Source organism: Zosterops lateralis (genome assembly GCF_965231275.1).
Source record: "Zosterops lateralis genome assembly, chromosome: 32".
Taxonomy (NCBI): Eukaryota; Metazoa; Chordata; class Aves; order Passeriformes; family Zosteropidae; genus Zosterops; species Zosterops lateralis.
In genome coordinates this window covers 832,905-853,062 of record NC_139792.1, presented here as the reverse complement: position 1 = coordinate 853,062, position 20,158 = coordinate 832,905, and the positions used below count along the sequence as shown (strand labels likewise).

The following is a 20,158-nucleotide window of genomic DNA, read 5'->3' as shown; positions in this document are numbered from 1 at the left end:
GAACAGAGTGTGTGTCCCTTGGCTGTCCTTGAGCACCTGAGCTGCTGCACAGGAGAAACAGCTTTTTGGAAGAACAGAAGTGATGGACTCATGGAAAGCATCCCTGCACATGGAAGTGGGATGGAACTAACTGACCTTTAAGGTCCCTCCCAGCCCAGCTCAGCCTGTGATTTGGGGGACACCACACACCACCACACCGGCCACTTCCACATAGATTTTATTGTGCTCCATCTGCCTCCCCCAGCCCAGGGGGGACTGGGAAGGTGGGGCTGGTCCCAGCTCCTGGGCCCAAACCCAGCTCAGGCTCAGCTTCCAAGCTCAGTCCCAGCTCCTGGACCCAATCCCAGCTCAGGCTCAGCTCCCAGGGCCAGTCCCAGCTCCCAGTCCCGGTCCCAGGGCAGGTTCAGCTCTCGGGGCCAGGTGCATTCTCCATTCTCTCACGGCGGTGCTGGAGCATCCTGTGGACGCGGACACTGCACAGGTACCCGGCGTACACCGTCAGCAGCATCATGGAGCCCGAGAAGGCCTTGTAGCCAAAGTCTGCCAGCTGCTTTCTGGATACCATGGCTGCACCTGCAAGAGAGACACACACAGAATCACAGGAGAGTCAGGGTTGGAAGGGACCTCTGGAGATCATCCAGTCCAAGCAGGGTCACTCAGAGCAGGAGACGCTGGAACACATCCAGGTGGGGCTTGGGATGTCTCCAGAAAGGGAGATTGCTATGACTCCATGTTCCAGTACTCTGCCCCCGCCTCCATGGGAGGTTCTTCTTCATGTTGAGGTGAAAACTTTTGGTGGTTTAGTTTATCACTGTTGCTCCTCATCCTGTTTCTGGGCATCACCAAAAAGAGTCTGGCATCATCCTCTGACCCCTTGGAGATATTTATATATATTAATAAGATCCCCTCTCAGTCTCTCCTCAGAGAGATGCTCCAGATCCCTCAACATCTTTGTGGCTTGCACTGAACCATCTCCATCAGCTCTTTGTCTGTCCTGTCATGAGCAGCCCAGACCTGGACAGATCACTCTGGCTGTGCCTCTCTAAAGCCAAGGGGCAGGATCTCCTCCCTGACGTGCTGGCCATGCTCTTTTTGATTCATCCCACGATCCTACTGGGTACCTGGAGCTATTCCTGCACAGGTGCAGGATCCTACACTTGCTTCATTAGGTTATTCTAATAAATCATGAGGTTTTTCTTTGCCCAATTCTCCAGCCGATGGAGGCCCCGCTGAACGGCAGCACAACCTCAGGTGGATCAGCCTAAAGGTTGTTTCATATCACCACCAGACCTGCTCAGGCCACATTCGATCCTTTCATCCAGGTCGATGGATCAAAGGATCCATCATCCAGGTGATGAACACGGCGAATGAGACTGGACCCATCACCGGTCTCAGGTGAACTCACCTGGTGAACTCACCGATTACCGGCCCGCAAGAAGGCGGGGCTGAGCGGGGGCGGGAGCGCGGATTCGCCCGTCCCGTCCATCATCCCGTCCCTCCGGACTCACCGCTCCCTTCCCATCCCACCCTGTCCCGCCCGGTCCCCTCAGGCCTCACCGTCGCTCCGGTCCCGCTCTGCCGCTCTCCCGTCCCAAGTCACGTGTTCTTGCGGTGGGTGTCACGTGTTTCCGTGGTCACGTGTCTCGGTCACGTGGCGGCCGGCGGGCGCGGGAAGCCCGCGCGGTGCCCGCAGCGCCCCCTGGCGGCGCCCCCGCCGCAGTCTCTCTCTCTCCCCTCAGGAGGCGCTCCCGCCGCCATCGCCGCCGCCTCAGGACCCCCGGGGCAGCCCGCACGGGCCTCCCGCACCCCCGGGCCTCCCTGTCTGAGGTGCGGCCGGGAGCCCTCAAAAGACAGTCTTTGCCTGCTCATGGATGGAGCTGAGGCTCTCCTGCTGCGCCCCTGAGGCTCGGAGCCATCCCGGTGGTCAGGGTGGCTTTACAAGGGCTTTGGTGACATCCTGAGGGTCCCAATGCCTCTCTGAGGGTCCCAAATGCCTCTCTGAGGGCCCCAATGCCTCTCTGAGGGTCCCAATATCTCTCTGAGGGTCCCAATGTCTCTCTGAGGGCCCCAATGCCTCTCTGAGGGTCCCAGTGCCTCTCTGGGGGTCCCAAATGCCTCTCTGAGGGTCCCAGTGCCTCTCTGAGGGTTCCAATGTCTCTCTGAGGGTCCCAGTGCCCTCCCGAGTGTCTGCCCAGGGTCCCTGTGTGCCCCCAGCCCAGAGCCTCCTTCTCTTCAGGCCATGTTCCCCAAGTTCCCTCCTGTCCCCCCCCGGTGGCAGCTGCTCTCCCGGAGCTCCTTTCCAGCATTTGAACTCTGCTGTCCCAGCCCTGCTCCATCCAGGACTCCCCCGAGATCCAAAGCTGCCAGGATCTCTTTCTCCCCTCCTCATCCTTCTTTCCCCCAGCAGCAGTAGCAGCTCCCAGGGCTGCAGCACTGGGATGTGCTGAGCCTGCAGAACATAATTCCAAATGGCAAAGGGAAGACTTTTTATAGCTCGGGACACCCAGCTCGAGTGTGTGGCGTGTTTAAAAGTGAGAGATCAGTGTGATGGTCTTCCCACATGAGACCTGGGACCCTCAGCAAGAGTCTGCAGGGATTCAGATGCTTCCAGGGTCAAAGAAATATGGACAAGGGGGATGCACAAAGCATCTCCATCACAGAGAAGCTTCCAGCTAAACACAAATCCCTGCTGGATTCTGCTGCAGCTCCAGGCAGGTGCTGACAGGAGTTTGTGCAATGGAGTGGAGCTCAGGGAGCCTCTCTACTGCCTGAGCCTCATATCCAAACACTTGGATTCCCAAAGCCCTCAAAGACAAAGAGAACTACGAGTTGTGCCAGCCCTGCAGGAACACGCTGGACTTCCTTTATCCTCCCTCCAAGCTCAATAAAGCTCCTCAGCAGAGGAAGCCGTGTCGGCTCCCCCCACACGACAGTTCTGAATTTAAAGGTCGCAGAGTGCCTGCTGAGACAACGTGGCTAATAAAAGGCACAGAAACAAGCGCAGTGCCAGCAGATTAAATTCCCCTTGTAAGACACCGAGCAGAGGGTTCAGAGCCCTGGAAAGGTCACTCAGTACGGGGCTCCTTTAAAAACACACAGGGACAAGGCAAGACTGAGAAAAGCAGCTGGGAAGAGATGAATAAAATCCCACAGTGTGTCCTGGGAAGCCCATCAGAGGAGGAGAGGTCCTGGAGTGTGTGGGGCACAGTGGGGTCCTGGCCTGGCTCCCACAGGCCCCAGGTGAGGACTCTGGACCCGGCTCAGTGTTGCAATCCCAACCCACCACAGTCCTGCAGCCAAATTTTAATCCTGGAACCATTGCTGAGACAAAGCAAGTGGGACACTGTGTGACGTTGTGGCTAAACAGGGACCTACAGGGACATTCTTCTTGTTTCTGGGACAGCACAGGAGGTTGCAAAGCCAGGAGGGAACGGGCAGTGCCCTGTTGTGAGCATTCAGCAAGTCCAGCAGGCACCAACCCAATGACAGCGATGCACTGAAGCCACAGAACAAGGAGAACATCTCCTATTTCCTCTCCATGTTTATTGTTATTTTAAAGGTACACTGCTAGTCAGAGACCCTTTGGCTCTGGGATTTGAATGGGGGAGAACAGGGAGCCCTGCGGCATTCCAGGTAGGATCAGTGACCACTGGACACACGGGCCTGAGCAAACACCACCAGCTTCAGAGGAGCAGAGGGACGTGTGGTACCCAACTGGACAAGGGGCACATTTCAAAGGCTGAGTGTGAGGCACAAGACCTCTGTCCTGTCCTGGGATGTTGGACATCTCCATGTACCTGTTGTGGATCATATGCCTATTCCTCTCCCTGTGCCAGTGGGCAGCTTGCAGCATCCCCACCTGAGGGAAGGTGTGAGATCTCCTTCCTCAGCTGCTGGACAGCCACACATGGAAGCACAGAGCGGTCTAAAGCACAGGTTGAAGCAAGCCAGAGGAAGGCAAAGTGTGGCTGTGGAGCATTTATTTAACAGCAGCATGACTCTGGTGCCTTGTGGTGACCCACCTGCCTGCTGTGCAGGTACAGGGGTCACAGCAGCTGCTCACACAGACTCGGGGGCAGTTGGTCCCTGCAGTGCCAAGCCCCAGAGGGAAAACTGAGACAGAGACAGAAGTCAGCGGGCATGGAATTAGCACAGGCAAACCTGTGACAACAGGGGAGTTCCCAGGGCTGAGGCCAGATCTGATAGAGCAAAAGCTCTAAATAAACAAGCTCCAGAGTGTCCCTGGGTCAGCAGGAGCAGCTGGGGGAAAGCAGCACATGGCCGGGTGGGAAGGAATGCCATTGTCTGTGCCTGGTGCTGCTTAGAAAGATCCTCAGCGCCTTTGGAAGTGCTGAGAGCTCCACTCAGCAGGTGGAGCCTGGCAGGGGACTGTGCCCTCTCCACCAGACAGGGAATGCAAAAGCAGCAGCAAGTAGGGAAGAGCTGGTGTCACCCAGAGTGGCTCCATGGGGTAAGAGGGAGGACTTGGGACACTGTTTTCCCTCCCAGGCACTTTCCAGGCCTTTTCCATCATGATGGCCTGACAGAGTCCTTCCCACAGCTGAATCCACTGTGAGGAAGTGGAAGGAGGAAGACAGCCCTGCTCAAGGCAGACCTTAGACAGCAGCAGCAATTAAATGAGCCCTTCAAAGAGAGAAAGAGGTCAGCAGGTACCTCTGTGCCAGGCTCAGTGTCCGGGGCTGGGAAGGGAACCTCTGCTCTTCCAGCAAAGGCTCCCAGGAGACCTGGACTCCTTCCAAGGCTGTGGCAGCAGATCAGGTTGGTGAGGGCAGGAGCTCTCAGCACACCTCAGGGCCTGTGGTCTGCAGGCAGAGCCCCTTACATGTGCTCAGGGTGGTTCTGGAGACACGCAATGAAGTCAGTGACAGGTTTTCCCTCGTAGCAGATCCGATACACAGCAGTGAAGAGGGGGAACCTGTGGGCAGACAAAGAAAGTCACCACAGATGGCAGAGTCAGAACACATCCACTTCTGTGATGACACACAGGAGCAGCTGGTGTGTTGTGGACAGTGCAGAGACACCAAGGGGGCTTTCCCCTTCTGCTGCTCCTGGAAAGGTCCCAGCCCCACCCCAACGAAGCACAGAGATTCCAGCACTCACTTCTCCACCACATTCTTGCTCTTGAGGATTCGATGCAGCTCAGCAGATGTCTGGGGACCCTGCAGCTTCTGCCCATTCAGCATCTCCTTCTCCAGCTGCTCAATGGACTGAAATAACCCAGCAGTGAGGAGCTGAACCTGCAACCCCACTGCTGCACCACATTCCTGCCCTGGAGCTGGGCTGCCAAGCACAGACAGATCCCACAGTGCTAACTGGGATCACCTCCCTGCCTGCTCACCAGGTTGATGCAGGGATCATAGAATCATGGAATATCCTGATTTGGAAGGGACCCACAAATTGGAAGGCCCCACACAGACACCTCAACAACCCCACCCTGTGCCTGAGACTGTTGTCCAAACACCCCTTGAGCTCTGGCAGCCTTGGGGAGCCTGTTCAGTGCCCGACCACCCTCTGGGTGAAGAACCTTTTTCTGATACCCAACCTAAACCTCCCCTGACACAGTTTCATCCACACCTCTCAGTGTCAGCCTCTTCCAGCTCTGCTCACCTTCCCAGTCTTGGCAAAAGCCTCGGCGACCTTGCGGTTGCGGCCCCCATAGCAGGTGGTGATGAGGTCAGCAACACCACAGCTCTCCAGGAAGGTGGAAGGGGTGACAGGGCCCTTACAGAAGAGTTTGGCAAAGCCAATCATCTCCATCAGGCCCAGGCGGATCACGGCAGCCTTTGTGTTGTCACCGTAGCCGAGCCCATCACAGAAACCAGCTCCTACAGCCACCACATTCTGGAAAACAATGGGAACGTGGAGGGATCTCTTCCCAATGGAGCTAGGGGCTTGGCTGCATCCATGAGCCCATCATCCCTCCTGCCCCGAGCTCCCTGCAGAGCCCTAGGCTCTGCTCACCCACCTTGAGAGCCCCACAGATCTCTACAGTGTCAGCCTCCTGCACCACCGACACACGGAAGTTGGGTGTCTGCATCAGGTCCTTCAGCATCTGCCCGTGCTTCATGTTCTTGCAGCCTGAGAAGACAAAGGGACAAGGAAGAAGATGATGGGGAAGACCATGAGGTAGGTTCGTGCTCTCCTGAAGGTCATCCAGTGTAGGAAACCTATTGCCCAACCAATGGATGTTGCATAACACGTGCAGGTCCACACAGAGCCAGGCACACATCGCCTGACAGATAAGCAAAGTTGTTCAACTTTGGCATACCCAGAAGACAGGGACAATCCCTGCTGCTGTGTCAAGCAAGACAGAAATGACTTTCTGAATGCGCAGTAGATTAAAAGCATCTTCAAAGCTTTCTGTCCTGCCTGTCCCTGCAGGGTCCTGTGTGCTCACAAGGGCTGTGGGCTCTGCTCCATCTCCCCAGCCTCCTGCCCAGTGTGTTTGCTGTTGTTTAATAAAACAGACACTTTGAATGCCACAACTTCTGAGCCAGCAAATGGTTCTGTTTGTTTTGGCTCTGTGCACAGTCCCTAACAGTGTGGAGGATGTTGAAACAGTCACCAGATGAACTTCCGAGCAGCCCTGGCTGGTGATAACGTGAGATCCAGGTGGGCATACTGTGAAGCCCAAGGAAATCAAGGATGAAACTTATTCCTAAAGGGCCTCTTGGTGCCCACCCCTTTAATTTGTGCCAGGCAGCTGCCTGATGCCAGTGTTAGGCTGGCAGGAACTTTTAGCTACACAACTCCATTGTTAATGAAGCAAGTGATCCCATCACAAACCCTGGGAATGGGCTCAGCCAGCTCCTATGGAGTCTCCTGTCTTCTCAGGGAAGAGGGCAGCAGGAATTTGAGCTGCATCATACTCCACCTCTTCCTGCTCATCACAAATGAAAGCTGCTAATGAGGGGGAATGTTGGCTCCTTACCAATGGTGGTTTCACAGAACTTCTCTTCTGCCACTTCCGTGGCAATATTGGCCCCCATGAGCACGTTCATTTCTATTCCCAGTTTCTCATGGATGATGTCTGAGATCAGCCTCAGCCCATCTGGTCCTTCATCCACACCCTGGGACAGAGAGCACAGAATCAATCAGACTGGAAAAGATCTCTAAGGACATTGAGTCCAACCTTTGACTGAACACCACCTTGCCAACTAGACCATGAGTACCTGCTCCACCTGGACACCTGCCCTGCACCCCAGTCCTCCATTCCCTGTGCTGCAGTGCTTCGACTGATCCTGATGTGCAGAGCTGTGCCCTGCTCCTCTCAGCACCTGACATCAATCCCCCATATGCCCTCACACCTCCAAATTCCCACAAAGACTCCACCCCCACTTCCCTTCTTCCCCCACTGCCCATTTCTGTTCCAAAATCCCTGGATTCCCTTGGCAGCCACTCCAACCCAGGCTGCTTCCAGCTCCCCTGCCTTGGCATGGCACCCTGGTGAGTGCTGCTCCTGCTCACACCTTGATGAGCGACATCCCAACAGCCTCTTTCTTCACGTGGCCCTTGAGCTGGTCACAGACTTTGCCGATGAACTGGTGGGGCACCACGAACAGGAGGACATCGGCCCCTGCACAGGCTTTGAGCAGGTCTGGCTCCGCCACCTGAATAAACGTGACTGTTATTAGGGACTGGGAAGACTGAAGGGAAGGAAGGGCCCAAAGTCACCATGCTGAGGTCCCTGCCAGAGCTGGCAGGGCAGAGGGGCTGGAGCAGAGCTGGATGATGCCAGCTCAGAGACAGCCACATGGCCTCCAGCCCAGCCTGTGGGATGCCAGAGCAGGGGCAAAGGTGGGCACCGAGAGCAGCCAGGGCTGCAGCTCACCCAAGCACAGATGAAGGTCAGTGGGAGGGCGTAACTGAGCCCGGTACATCCCCTGCCTTCACACCCTGGAGTTCCAGCAGCCCCCAGAGCTCCTGGCCTCTCCCCAGAGCCCAGCCATCATCTCTGCCCCTGGGAGAGCCCGCTGGCAGCCAGGCCGCACTCACCACGTTGGGGGGCAGCTTGTGCCCCGGCAGGTACTTGACATTCTCGTGCTCCGTGTTGATGATGTCCGTGAGCCGCCGGCCGCCCACCTCCTCCTCCAGCACCCACATGCTCACCCGGCTCTCGAAGCTGCTCAGCCGAGCTGCGTTGGTGCCCACGATCTTGGCGATGGCCGAGCCCCTGCGAGGGCAGAGGGAGGCCGTGGCTGTGGGCACGGGGGAGCCCAGGGCAGCACAGGTCACGCTGTGACTGCAGGAGCGGGGATGGCTGGCACCGGCTGCCGGGGGCGCAGAGAGGGGGACAGGGGAGGGGACAAGGGACCGCGCTGTGCCCGCCAAGGGGACCCGGGTGCCCGGCGCTCACCAGTTGCCAGAGCCCACGATGCAAACCTTCTTGCTACCCATGGTGCCGGGAGCGGGGCGCTGCGGGGTTGGGAGCCCGGCTCTGCTATTTCAAGGCTGCCCGGAGCAGGGGCGGCCCCGGCCCGCCCCCGGCCCCGCCTCGCCCCGGGGGCACCGAGCACCGCTCCCGGCGCGGCCGGTGCTCGGCAGGTGCAAAGCCTTGGGGCAGCTCAGAGCCCGCAGAATTAGGAGTCAGAGAATCACAGAATATCCTGAGCTGGACGGGACCCACAGGGATTAGCGAGTCCAAGCACTGGCTCTGCACAGGACACCCCAACAATCCCACCCTGTGCCTGACCCAAACCCCCCTGAGCTCTGGCAGGGTCAGGGTTGGGACCATTCCCTGGGGAGCCTGGTCAGTGCCTGAGCACCCTCTGGGGGAAATATCCTTTTCCTAATATCCATCCCAACCTCCCTGAGACAGCTCCAGCCGTTCCCCAGCTCCTGTCACTGTCCCAGAGAGCAGGATCAGAGCTGCCCCTCATGAGGAAGCTGCAGAGCCCGTGAGGCCTGTGACTCGTGGCTGCTGAGCCTTTCTGCATAAAAGCATTTCATTGTCCCCCTCTTGCTAAGAAGTGCCATTTCCCCCCCATGAAGGAGCAGGAACTGCCTGGTGCAGCCCCAGCACTCCTGTCCCCACCACAGCCCGAGGCAGCAGCACTTTCCTCTTCACCCAGATCTTTCCCTTGCCTCAGGGGCTCCCAGGTCTGCAGCAAAGCACTTATATTCTATCAACAAGCAGGGTGAAAAGAATAAATCCCCTTTTGCATAATTTTAAACCTTTGCATGTAAACTCTACTACAATTTCCTCTGAATTCTGCCCTGCTCCCTTGGGATGTCCAACAGGCTGCCACAATCCAGCAAAGTGGACACAGGGAAGTTCAGGATTTATTAACACTGGCCACTGGATTTCCAGTTTTGCTCAAGTTACTTTGTTTACCACAAAAGCACCTCTGCAAAGGCTTAGCAAAGTCTGCAAGCTGGGAGATCCCTCCAAGAAGGGCTCGCTATAAATGGCCAAAATATGAAGAACATTTTCTCTCCAGTCACTTAACCCTGCTGGCTTTGAAAAGAAAAAAGCAGAGATAATCCTGTCCCTTCCCTGGGAGTCACCAGGCTCATTCCCCATGGCAGCTGGGAGAGTGCAAGCTGTCAGCATGGAAGGAGGAGGACAACTTCCTTCACAGGAGTCTTTTATTAAAACTGGGTGACGTCTACAAGGATACAGTACAAAAAAAAATTTTGGTCCATGGAAAAAACCGTAATACTCAGTTAAGAAAAGCAGTTACTCTGCAACAGCTACGTTTGCCTACGTAGGACTCAGCATCCCTCCTGTGGGAGTACCCTGAGGAGTCAGGGGCTGCTTCTCCAGCACCAAGACCTTCACCCCAGTACCACAGAGGAGCATTTCAGAAGGGCAAAGGAGAGGGGAAGTCGAGAGTCTATTACTCACAGACATGTAGTAACACAGACACAAGGAGTAGTAGGGCCACCCAGGTGCTCCAACTCACAGCAGCCTCCCCAGCCACACAACTGGGTGAGGGCTCATCAGTAACATGATCCTGCAGCTATTCCAAGAGTCATACCAACTTTTGAGTCCATTTGCATTATAGTCCCGAGCAGAAACACTGGGATTGGGGTGAAGAGGAGCAATTTCATTCTCCTAAGCCTGACCACCAGTAACTCATTCCAGGAGGAGGCATCAGGGCTGCTACTCCTCACAGTGAAGAAAATCTATTTGTACATTCCTGAACCATGCTGGGCCCTATGGCAGCCCCACAGCCTAAAACTTGACTACAAACCACAGGAGCTTCAGCGTGGAAACACCTGCTAACTCACATATGCTTGGAAAAATGTCCATTTCCAAGGGCTGTCCTGTTACACCCTTGGATCCACACGAAGGAGCCTCTGGTCCCCACATCAAGTGACACAGGACAACTGTCCCAAAGGAATGAGCCTACAACACTGTCCCTGCAGAATTCCAGGCAGCTGCTGCATCCCTTCTCCTTGCTCCAGGGAAAACAAACAGCCACGGAGGTGTTTGAAGTGCAGAGTGCTGCATCACTCCAACGCTTCCACATCCCTGCAGGAAGCCTTGTCTCCCTGTGATCCCAGCCTAGGACAGTCCATCACGGAACACAAAGGGAATGGGGCAGGGAAGAAGGGAGAAGGGAAGAAGCAATTCTCTACACAGTTCAGTAACTTCCTCAAAGAGGAGAGTGACCTATGAGGCAGCCCAGTGCAGCAGCACCCTCCGAGGAGGGGGTGAGGGCAGGGAGGTATGTCAGCTCACGGCATCCTGCCCACAACAGTGCCTGGCACGGGCTGTAAAACGTGGCAGGGAAGAGCCCAGCCACACCTTAAAGCAGAGCCAGGCTTCAGAGCCAGCTCTGAGTGCCCAACCAGATGCTGGTTGGGGAGGAATGGGCTGAAAGAAAACTCTGAGTCACTCTGGCTACCGGGGACACTACGGGCAGTGCGGAGTCACGGGGATGCTCGTGGAAGCCTTGGGACTGACAAGGCAACAGTCAGGAAGAAAACCAGGTAGAAATGTGTGCTCATTGGAGCTTGTCTGCTTGCCCCAGGTGTCCTGGACTTGCCCCAGCAGGGACAATGCCAGGATGAATAACGTGGGCCTTGCTGTCGGAGTGGGATTCGGTGAGCTGGAACAGTGAGCTCTGTCTCCACAAACAGCTGTGATGCTTCTGCCTGGGGAGGAGCAGAGCAGCCTATGTGTTCCGGATCCCCAGGGCCTGCTCCAGTTCCTGCCGTCTCTGCTGCACCTGCAAGAGGAGAGTTGCAGCATTAACATCCTCGGGTGGTGCAGCACCACAGCACTCAATTAACACAGGAGCCAGCTGGGAATGGGTGAGCTCAAACTGGGACCAAGATGCAGCCACCAGCTTCCCCCAGACCTGTGTGCCACAAGCAGTGACAGGCACAGAGAGGGACCCCTGCTCAGGGACACTCACCTTGGAGTAGAAGTATCGGCACACGGCTTCCTGCGCCCACGGCTGGAAGTAGAACTCGGCTCTGCGCTCCTCCTCGGGATTCCCAACGACATCAGTCATTGTCTGCGGAGCACAAAGGCACAGCAGCTCAGCGAGTGCAAAAGCTCTGGCTGTGCTGAGCAAACCCACCTCCTTCCCTTTCCTCACAGACATCTCAGTGCACTCAGGTTAGCTTCTTTGTGCTGAGCAAACCCACCTCTTTCCCTTTCCTCACACACATCTCAGTGCACTCAGGTCAGCTTCTTATGTTTGACTCAAACCCCAGCCTCACTTTCCGAGGAGGAAAATTGCCTCCTTCTCTCTGTGGGAGCTCATTCTAATGAGAGAAGTGTGTGAACTGGACCTCCTTCCACACAAGACAAAGCTTTTACCTTCAGATCCCGGCACTGGGACTGGAGCCAGTCGTTGATGAAGCCCTGAGGATCTCGGGCAAAGCTCAGCATGAACTCGCGCTGTGTCTTCAGCTGGTTGATGGTCTCAATTGTTTCGTGGATCTGAAGGAGACAAACACAGAATGGAACTGCTGAACAGGAGAGAAGTCAGAAACATCAAGAGAACCAACACATGAAGGCTAATTCTTAAACTCTCTGGCTGACTTACACTTAGCAGGATTTTCAGCTCCCAGTTTCCTGCTCTGAATATTACCAATTTTCCCATAGACTGTTTGCTTTAAAAATTACATTTCCAGGTACAGCCACATGTTTGTAAACATGGCTCATCCCACTGCAGCTTCCAAACAACAGAGCACTCCTGTCCTGTCCAGAGACACATCCCTGCCCAGCAACAAGGAGAGCAGACCTGGAGAAGCTTTTCCTACCTTGTTATCCAGAGCAGCAATCTCCTGTTGACTGGCTGTGGAGAGCAGAAAGGAATTCATCTGAGTTTTCAGGGTATCATCCACCTCCACGTCAATGTCATAGCAGGCTGTTTTCTTCTGGTCATTTGGGTCAACACTGGGGACATCCACAAGAAGCCAAAATCAGAGAGGAGCTCCAGAAAGAAGGAAAATCTGGGGACCAGTTGAAGGAAGCAGCAAATGCAGCTCCTCTGGGATGCTGCAGCAAACAGACTGCAGGCAGGGACAAGGACAAGCCATCCCACTGTCAGCCTCAGCCCCAAAAGAAGCAAAAGCCCACTGATGGCTTTGCAGCAAAAGAAATGAGTGATTGCTCTAGAAAGGCTTCTATCCACAGCAAAGGACAGCAGGGATGTGGGAGTGCCTTTGGAAGAGGGATGTGGTAATGAGAGAGGCGGCTGTTCTTGTACAAAGGAACAGTGACAGGCAACACGGGAACTGATGCTGAAAATCAGGACACATCTCACATTGTCTTCCTGTGCCAGCCTCATCCATCCCTCCCACTCCTCCCTGGAAACAGGAACTCACCGTGGAGCAGCCTCACCTGATTACATGATTGATGATGATGGGTTCAGGGGGCATCAGCAAGGCATGGAGCCTTTGTGGGATTTCAGAGAACTTCATCCGCTGCGACTCAAATATCTGTGACAGAGACAGGGCTGAGGGAGGAGCAGGGGCTTGCTGCAGCCACCCCTGGCTGCCCACACAGGGAAAACTGATCCAGGTGCTGCTGTTCCAGCCCTGCCATTGCTCACCTGCTGCAGGTACTTGTCACAGATGACAAACTCCCTCTCGTGGGGATCCTGCAGCTTGTGGGTTTTGATGTACTGCCACAGGGCCTGGATGATCACGGGCCGGGTCTGGGTGTGGATGCCCAGGAGCCGAGCCAGGCGTGGGTCCAGTTTGAACTGGGGAGGCTGAAAAAAGAGCACAAGAGGTGAGGCAGGCCCAGACACAGGTAATGGTGCATGCCCAGAACTGCTGCTCCCAGCATGGAATTATGGAATGGATTTGGGTTGGGAAGGACCTTAAAGAAATCTCATTCCACCCTCTCCCACAGGCAGGGACACCTTCCATTATACCATGTTGCTCCAAGCCCTGTCCAACCTGGCCTTGGGCACTTCCAGGGATGGGGCAGCCACAGCTTCTCTGGGCAACTATGCCCACCCTGGTCTCACCACCCTGAAATGGAGGATTTTTTCCCTACCTGGTAATCCAGCATCAGCAGGACAGTGCAGCGCACGTTCACATCCCCTGGCCTCTTCACCTGGAAGCCATCTGTCTCCTGAGTTGTAGCAGTCCTGTGCCACTGGAACATGAGAGGGAATTTAGAAGTTCCTCCCCACAGGATTCCCCCTGCTCCTGGGCACCCAAAAGCTTTGCCAGTAAATCCCACCCAACTAGAGAAAGTTCCAATTCTTCCTACTTAGGGTTTGAAACGAGTCAATACATTTATTCTGACTTTCAGCAAGTGAGAGGAAAAGCCAAAGTGAGAATCCAAGAGCTCCTGGCTCTCAGGAGCCTCAAGGATTTCCACGTCCCAAGTTATAAATGACACACAAACCCCACCTGCTGAAACACCAACCCACTTTTAGAGGAAACACAGCAAAAAGCAGCTCACCTCTACTAGGTGATTGTCAGGGCCATACAGGTCTTTATCAAGTTCAATGACCAGAGATTTAAAGAAGGACGAAAATTTCCTTTTCTGCTTGGTGGCATCATATTTGGACAGAGCAGACTGCAAGCAACACAGGGAGGAAGAGGGTTAGGGCAGCAAGTCTCAGCACTCAAGCACAGCCACCGTGCACGACAGCTCCTGTCAGTTCTGAACACCTGAATTCACCAACGTGTGCTCAAAAATCAAGTTTCCAAGTCAGAAAGGGAAAGACTGGAGTTAAAGATGAGCTCGCAGGAGTTAAACCCCTCAGCAGTTACGTACAATGCCAGTGCCCTGGTTCTCAGAGCTGGGGACACAAGTGCCACTGAGCTGCTCTCACCAGTGATTCTCACAACTCTAAGAACTTTGGACAACTCGTGTCCTGCCGTGGGGATACCCATCGGTCTCCAAGCTGGGCTCTCGGTCTCGTCACCATCAGACTCCTTGGGAAACAGAGATGAAGGAGGATATCAAGCCCCAGCTGTGCTCTCAGACACTAGGAAACTGGTTTCATTGCCAATTCCAGATCCACAGTCTCCTCTGAGGTTGGGTACTTGCCACTTACATCCTCCAGCAGCCGTCCCTCCACCCGGAGCTCCCAGGAGGCGACGGTTCCTTCGCCGTCCTCCGCGTCCGACTTGGCCGGGTTGAAGGTGTTGGAGATAAAAATGCGCAGCTTTCGCTTTTGCTACGAGAAAAAACATCATCAGCTCAGGGTTAATCCTCCTCTGCAGGGCCAGTTATCCTGCACAGGTTTTGCTAAAGCTGAGCTCAATGTTTTCAGCTGCCTCACATTCCCCCTCACACTGGAGCAGACAGCAAGGACAGAGGTGTTGCTGGTCCCAGAGCATTGGGGACCCCTGATATGCCACATTCACAGGATACCACCCCTCAGTGCCCTCCTGCTGTCCGAACTCAGGAGCCTCCAAACCCTGGATACAACCCCTGGGCTCCCCTACCTTGATGGGGCGTTTCAGAGCCTCCTGGATATCCAAGCGCTTCCTCATGATGGTCTGGTCCAGCTTCCTCTCAAAGGCCAACAAGTCCATGTAGGCCTGGGATTCGGGCACGAGCTCACGGATCTGTGGCCAGGCAAGGAGGGAAATGCCCATCAGCTCCCCAGAGTGTCCCTCAGGCTGCCTCACCTCCCCCCTGAGCCCCTCCCCGTGTCCCACTCACCCTCTGTGGGAGGATTTTATCTGCCATCTTCTTCTTCTTGGCACTGACAGGGGCAAGAGGCAAAACAGGAGTGAAAATGGGAACAGCTCTAGGCACAGGAACTTAAAAACCCGCAGCACTTAGTGGTCAGTGACTCCCCAGTTAGTTGGGCCCTGCTCCAGTGTGAGTAACTGGTTATCTCAATGTTCCCCAGCCCTCTGAGCACCCAGAAAAGGAATTACATCTGTTGGAAAGGGGGTTCATCCCTTGGGAAGGTGACACAATGCCCAGACCAAAGGATCATCCAGCCTCAATCAACTTTGGATTGGCTTTTCCAGTAAAAGTGTTTTAAATCCAGGATGAATTTCATCCTCACTGGGGCATCACATCAGGATGCAGGTACATGACACAAGCTCAGCCCTGCCCTGCCCAGTGCTGTGCACCAATGCCAGGGGAATGCACAAGGACCTTTCAGCCCCCTGAGTGCTGCAGGATGGCAAAGAACTCCAAAATCCTTGAGGCTGGAAAAGACCTTCCAGACCCTTCCAGATCTCGTCACCAGCCCAGAGCACTGAGTCCCACATCCAATCATTCCCTAGAAACCTCCAAGGATGGGAACTCCATCACCTCCCTGGGCAGCCCCTTCCAATACCCGGCAATTTCCATTCAGAAATTCCTCCTGAACCCAAAGACAACCCAAAGGATCTCCCCTCTGCTCAAGGACGTTGTTGCTGCCCCAGGATGCTCCCATTGTCTGGGGATGTCCCCAGTAGCCGGGGATGTTCCCGTTAGCCCCGGAATCCGCCTTTTTCCCGTTCCTTACTTGTGGTTGCGGTTGGGCACCGCCTGCGGCTGCACCTGCTGAAGCTGCTGCGGCGCCGGCCGCTTGCGAGCCTGGTCCAGCCCGGCCTGCGCCAGCGCGGGCCGAACCGCGGGGCTCCCCCCGTACCCGGGAGGACCCATGGCCGGGCCCTGAGGCGCCATGCGGCCGCCCGGCAACATCCCGGGGCGCTGCGGAGAGAAGAGACCCGGTCAGCGCCCGCCGCGCCCGGCCCCGCGCCCCGCCCCGCGCCGCCCCGCCTCACCGGGTAGGCGGCTCCGGGCATCGGCGAGCGGTACAGGCCCTGCCCCGGCGCCGGGCCCATGCGCACCGCCCCGCCCGGTGCTCCAGGCCCCAGCGCGGCCCCGGGAGCGGCCCCGGCGCCGCCGCCGCTCGCAGGCCCCGACTGGAACCCGGCCCGCGCCGCCATCTTGTCTCGCACAAAGGGAACGGAACCGGAAGCAGCCGCGCACGGCGCGCGGAGCGACGGGGAGGAGCCGCCCACGGCCGCCCCCGGCAGCGCCCCCTGCTGGAGGGGAGGAGCCAACGGCGGGGACTGGGGGGACTTGGGGTCGTGAGGGGTTTGGGGGGTGCGGGAAGGGGGATCAGGGGTGGGAACGGGGACCCTGAGGGGTGGGAATGGAGGTGCTTGGAAGGGGGATCAGAGAAGGGAATGGACACCATGAGGATGTGACACAGCAAGTGTGGAAAAGCAAATCTGAGAACGGGGACCATGAGGGATGGGATTTTGGCGCCGAGATCGTCCCAGACACTGGGAAGGGTTGGGGAGTGTCAGTCCTCACTCCCAGGCCGTGATTACAGCTCCTATTCCCTGATCCTGGATCCCCCCTCGCTCTGGGATGTGCGGGCAGGGAGGTGGATGTGCCTTTCCCAGGGATGGAGGGCTCTGGTGTGCAGCTGTGGCAGTGACACCCCTCACCAGAGCCGCCCTCTGGAACATTCAGGAGGAATTTCTCCATGGAAAGGGTGGTCAGGCACCATTGGAGCTGCCCTGGGAGCTGGTGGAGTCGCCATCCCTGGAGATCCTGGGAACAACTGGACGTGGCACTCAGTGCTCTCACTCTGCTGGAGATCAGTCACGGTTTGGATTTGGGGATCTTTTCCAGCCTTAGGGATTCTGGGATCTTAGGGATGGAGTTTGTGGAGAAAACAAATGGCCACAAATGGATTCAGTTTGTGCAGGTTCAGGCAGAGCACCAGGAAAAGGATTCCTGTCTCCTCTGGGGTTCCACGGAGAGCAGGAGGTTGGAGTTAAAGGCCACTTTCTGCAAGTATTAACATTAAGTTCCTTTTCCCTGAAGCAGTTTCCTGTGCTCAGAGAGAAAAGGGACACAAATCCAGTCAGCATTAATCCATGGAAAAATCCAAGTGTGCAGTCACACCACGAGTATTAATTAAACAATTAATGATGATCATCTGATGAGCGCTGCCTCCAGCCTGGGGGTCCCAGCACAGGGAGGACGTGGAGCTGCTGGAGCAAATCCAGAGGAGGTACCAGGATGATCAGAGGGGTGGAGCAGCTCTGCTGTGAGGAAAGACTGGAAGAATTTGGATTGTTCAGCCTGGAGAAGAAAGGCTTCGGGGTGACCTAATTGTGTCCTTTCTTCTTTCTCCTGCCCCGAGGATTTGGTGGAAGAACAGCTTTGGAAATGCCTCCCCTGCACCTGCTGGAGGCTCCATGGGAACTCCCCTGCCCAGGCAGCCTTGCTCTGGTGCAGGACAGCAGCACCCAGGCCTGTGGGATTGTCCCTCAGCCCTTGTTTCCACAGGCACCAGCGAGGGGGGACCGGGAATTCTGGCCCACGAGGGGAGGTGGTGGAATCTCGGGGTCTCCACAGACCCTGAGTGGGCTGGATGTCTCTGGATCCCAAAGATCCTGAACGGGCTGAAGGTCCCCAGGTCCTGAACAGGCTGAGGCTCCCAGACCTCAAATAAACTGAGGCTGCCTGGATCCCAAACAACTTCAGATCCTGAACAGTTTGAAGATCCCCAGATCCCAAACAGTTTGAAGCCCTGGATCCCCACCAGGCTGATGTTCCCAGCCCTCTCCTGCTGTCCCACGATGCTCCAGTTGGAGTTTTGTGCCTGGAAAACGCAGCTTTTGCACATCCCACCCAGGAGCCGCTCCCGGCGGTACCTGCCCGGTACCTGTTGGGTTCCAGGGGAATTGCAGAATTGTGCTGCCGCCCCTGGGGGTCAGACACCTCCCCCCGGAGCCCCCGGATAGCCTCGCTGGGCCGGGCTATGACAGATGGACGGGGTGACCCCCTGTGCTCCCAGCACGGCCGGCAGGTCCAGAGGGGGCTGCGGGGGGATTACAGCTCCCGGAGCCGGGGATGGAGCGGCCACAGCTCTGCCCGTGATTAATCGGCTTCATTAACGCCCTCCCGCTTCTCTTTCCAAATCCCACCCCTTTGGCCTTTGCAGCTCCAGCTCTGGCCGGGAAACACCGGAGCAGGGCGAGACTGTTCTCGTTGAGATGCAAAACATTCCTCTGCCATTTCCAGGAGCCAGGGGACACGGTCGGAGCCCAGGGACCGGGGGAGGGCGGCTGTGGGTGTCTGTGTTGGCATTTCAGCGTTCCCTGCCCACTCCCACTCCCTATTATTCGGTCTCCATGGAGTCCCGAGGGCTTTTTTTGGATGCCCACTGTTGGATCTGCTCTGTTTGCTCTTTGTAGCTGGGAATTTTTAAGACAAAAGGTGTGTTTATATTTGGGTTGTTCTCCTGCCGTGGTGAAATTCCACCTGGCGACTCCTGTTGTGCCTCAGGTGGATCCCAAACCACGGAGGCGTTGGAGTTGTCAGGGATTAACAGCTCTATGAGTGTTAATTCTCCTTTCCCTCCTCCAGCCCTGTCTCCCTTGGGAGGAGTTCCTTGGGAAAGCAGCGAGGCTGGGGCTGGATGAGGCACCCGGAGCTCCCAGGAAAGGGAGGCTCAGCTCAGCCTCAGCTCTGACCCAGGGCACACTCTGCCCATCCCAGGCAGCACTGAAATCTGGCCCAAAGCTTCTTCCTCCCCCTCCCTTTCCTTCAGCTCCAGGAGCATCCCGGGGTGAGGCTGTCCCCACCTGCCTCCTCAGGGGGAGCATTTCCAGCAGCTCAGCAAGAGAGAAAGGCTCGGCGTGGGGGAGTTATATCATTTATATCATTCTTTATATCATCGTTTGTTAAGAGTAGCAGGTATTGATGTACAATGCATCTGTCATCTTATTGTGCTTCCTATGAAAATGTGTGTACATAGTACAGATACCAGAGAGAATTCCACACTTTATACACTTGAAGGCATTCAGAGATCAGTAACAGAAAAAAAAAAAAAAATAAAAATGGCACAAGAACAAGGCCTAAACGCTACTGGATGGGTATCTACACTGGCATGATGCATATAGATATATATATATATGTACACATATATATATAGTCATATATATTATATATAAGAAATATAAAATGCCAATGACATAATAACAAAAAAAGCGTTTTCTTCAATAGGTGAGCCTCAAGGTCAAATCCCAGCCCCATCTTTAAAAGCTTGAATGGGAAAGAGAAAGAAAGAAAATAAATAAATGAAACGCGATGAAACATTAGGAGAAATCCATAAGAAAATTTATGGACGTGGCCGACCCGTCGTCTTTGGGTGATCGCTGGATACAAAGGACTGACCCCCAGTTCCTAATTTTGGTCAGGAAGCAAATAATAAGAATAAAAATGACAAGAATAATAAAAAAACCCAAAACTGCAGTTTAGAAAAAAAAAATTACTAAAAAGACTTATTGCAAAAGCTCTTAAAGATAAGTAGCACTTGGGCCCGGGGAGGGCTCTGGCCTGGGGGCTGGGAGACGGGCTGGGGGGCCAAATGGGGACCCCAGAGGGGGGTGATGAGCACTGACAGGCCCAGGGGACAGTGACCAAGTGGCCACAGACCCAGCCAGGGCTGTGCCAGGGAGGGGGAACAGCCTTGGGGACTCACAGACACCCCAAACCCCCCGGGGCAGCACTGTCAGGGCTCAGAGCTGTGGCCCCAGAGCCCCCTGTGAACCCCGGGGGGGTTTGGGGCTCCGGTGCCTGCCCAGCCACGGTGGTGCCAAGGGGGCTGTGGCCAAATGGGGCCAGGGGTTTCCTTCTGCCTTTCTCCCCGAGGATTGCTGGGTTTGGGGCCACAGGCTTCCCTGGGGATGGGAGGGACTGCAGGGCAGTGCTGGAACTGCCCAGAGCCCAGGA

General features: G+C 55.7%; 3 protein-coding genes across 4 annotated transcripts; all 3 read right to left on the bottom strand.

Moving 5' to 3' along the window:
• Positions 1-202: 202 nt before the first annotated feature.
• Positions 203-1,639, bottom strand: COX14 (cytochrome c oxidase assembly factor COX14). The gene is made up of 2 exons (XM_083881057.1): positions 1,558-1,639; positions 203-573 (listed from the first exon to the last, which is right to left on the bottom strand). The coding sequence occupies exon 2, from the start codon at positions 563-565 to the stop codon at positions 404-406; it is 162 nt and encodes a 53-aa protein (XP_083737183.1). The 5' UTR covers positions 566-573; positions 1,558-1,639; the 3' UTR covers positions 203-403.
• A 1,891-nt stretch (positions 1,640-3,530) lies between these two features.
• GPD1 (glycerol-3-phosphate dehydrogenase 1) lies at positions 3,531-8,462 on the bottom strand. The gene is made up of 8 exons (XM_083880913.1): positions 8,378-8,462; positions 8,017-8,194; positions 7,491-7,631; positions 6,953-7,091; positions 5,987-6,099; positions 5,629-5,862; positions 5,122-5,228; positions 3,531-4,936 (listed from the first exon to the last, which is right to left on the bottom strand). The coding sequence occupies exons 1-8, from the start codon at positions 8,416-8,418 to the stop codon at positions 4,840-4,842; spliced, it is 1,050 nt and encodes a 349-aa protein (XP_083737039.1). The 5' UTR covers positions 8,419-8,462; the 3' UTR covers positions 3,531-4,839.
• Positions 8,463-9,603: 1,141 nt separating this feature from the next.
• SMARCD1 (SWI/SNF related BAF chromatin remodeling complex subunit D1) lies at positions 9,604-16,347 on the bottom strand (the record flags this gene model as incomplete). 2 transcript variants are annotated; one of them, XM_083881069.1, is made up of 13 exons in its annotated part: positions 9,604-11,198; positions 11,388-11,489; positions 11,798-11,920; positions 12,244-12,379; positions 12,827-12,924; positions 13,038-13,199; positions 13,490-13,591; positions 13,904-14,020; positions 14,505-14,627; positions 14,899-15,021; positions 15,119-15,161; positions 15,921-16,108; positions 16,183-16,347. In XM_083881069.1, 13 exons carry the CDS (start codon positions 16,345-16,347, stop codon positions 11,145-11,147), a joined length of 1,536 nt encoding a protein of 511 aa, XP_083737195.1. In that variant the 3' UTR covers positions 9,604-11,144. The 2 variants fall into 2 exon arrangements, with proteins under 2 accessions (XP_083737195.1, XP_083737194.1); XM_083881068.1 differs by having other exon boundaries at positions 15,921-16,200.
• Between the last annotated feature and the right edge of the window lie 3,811 nt (positions 16,348-20,158).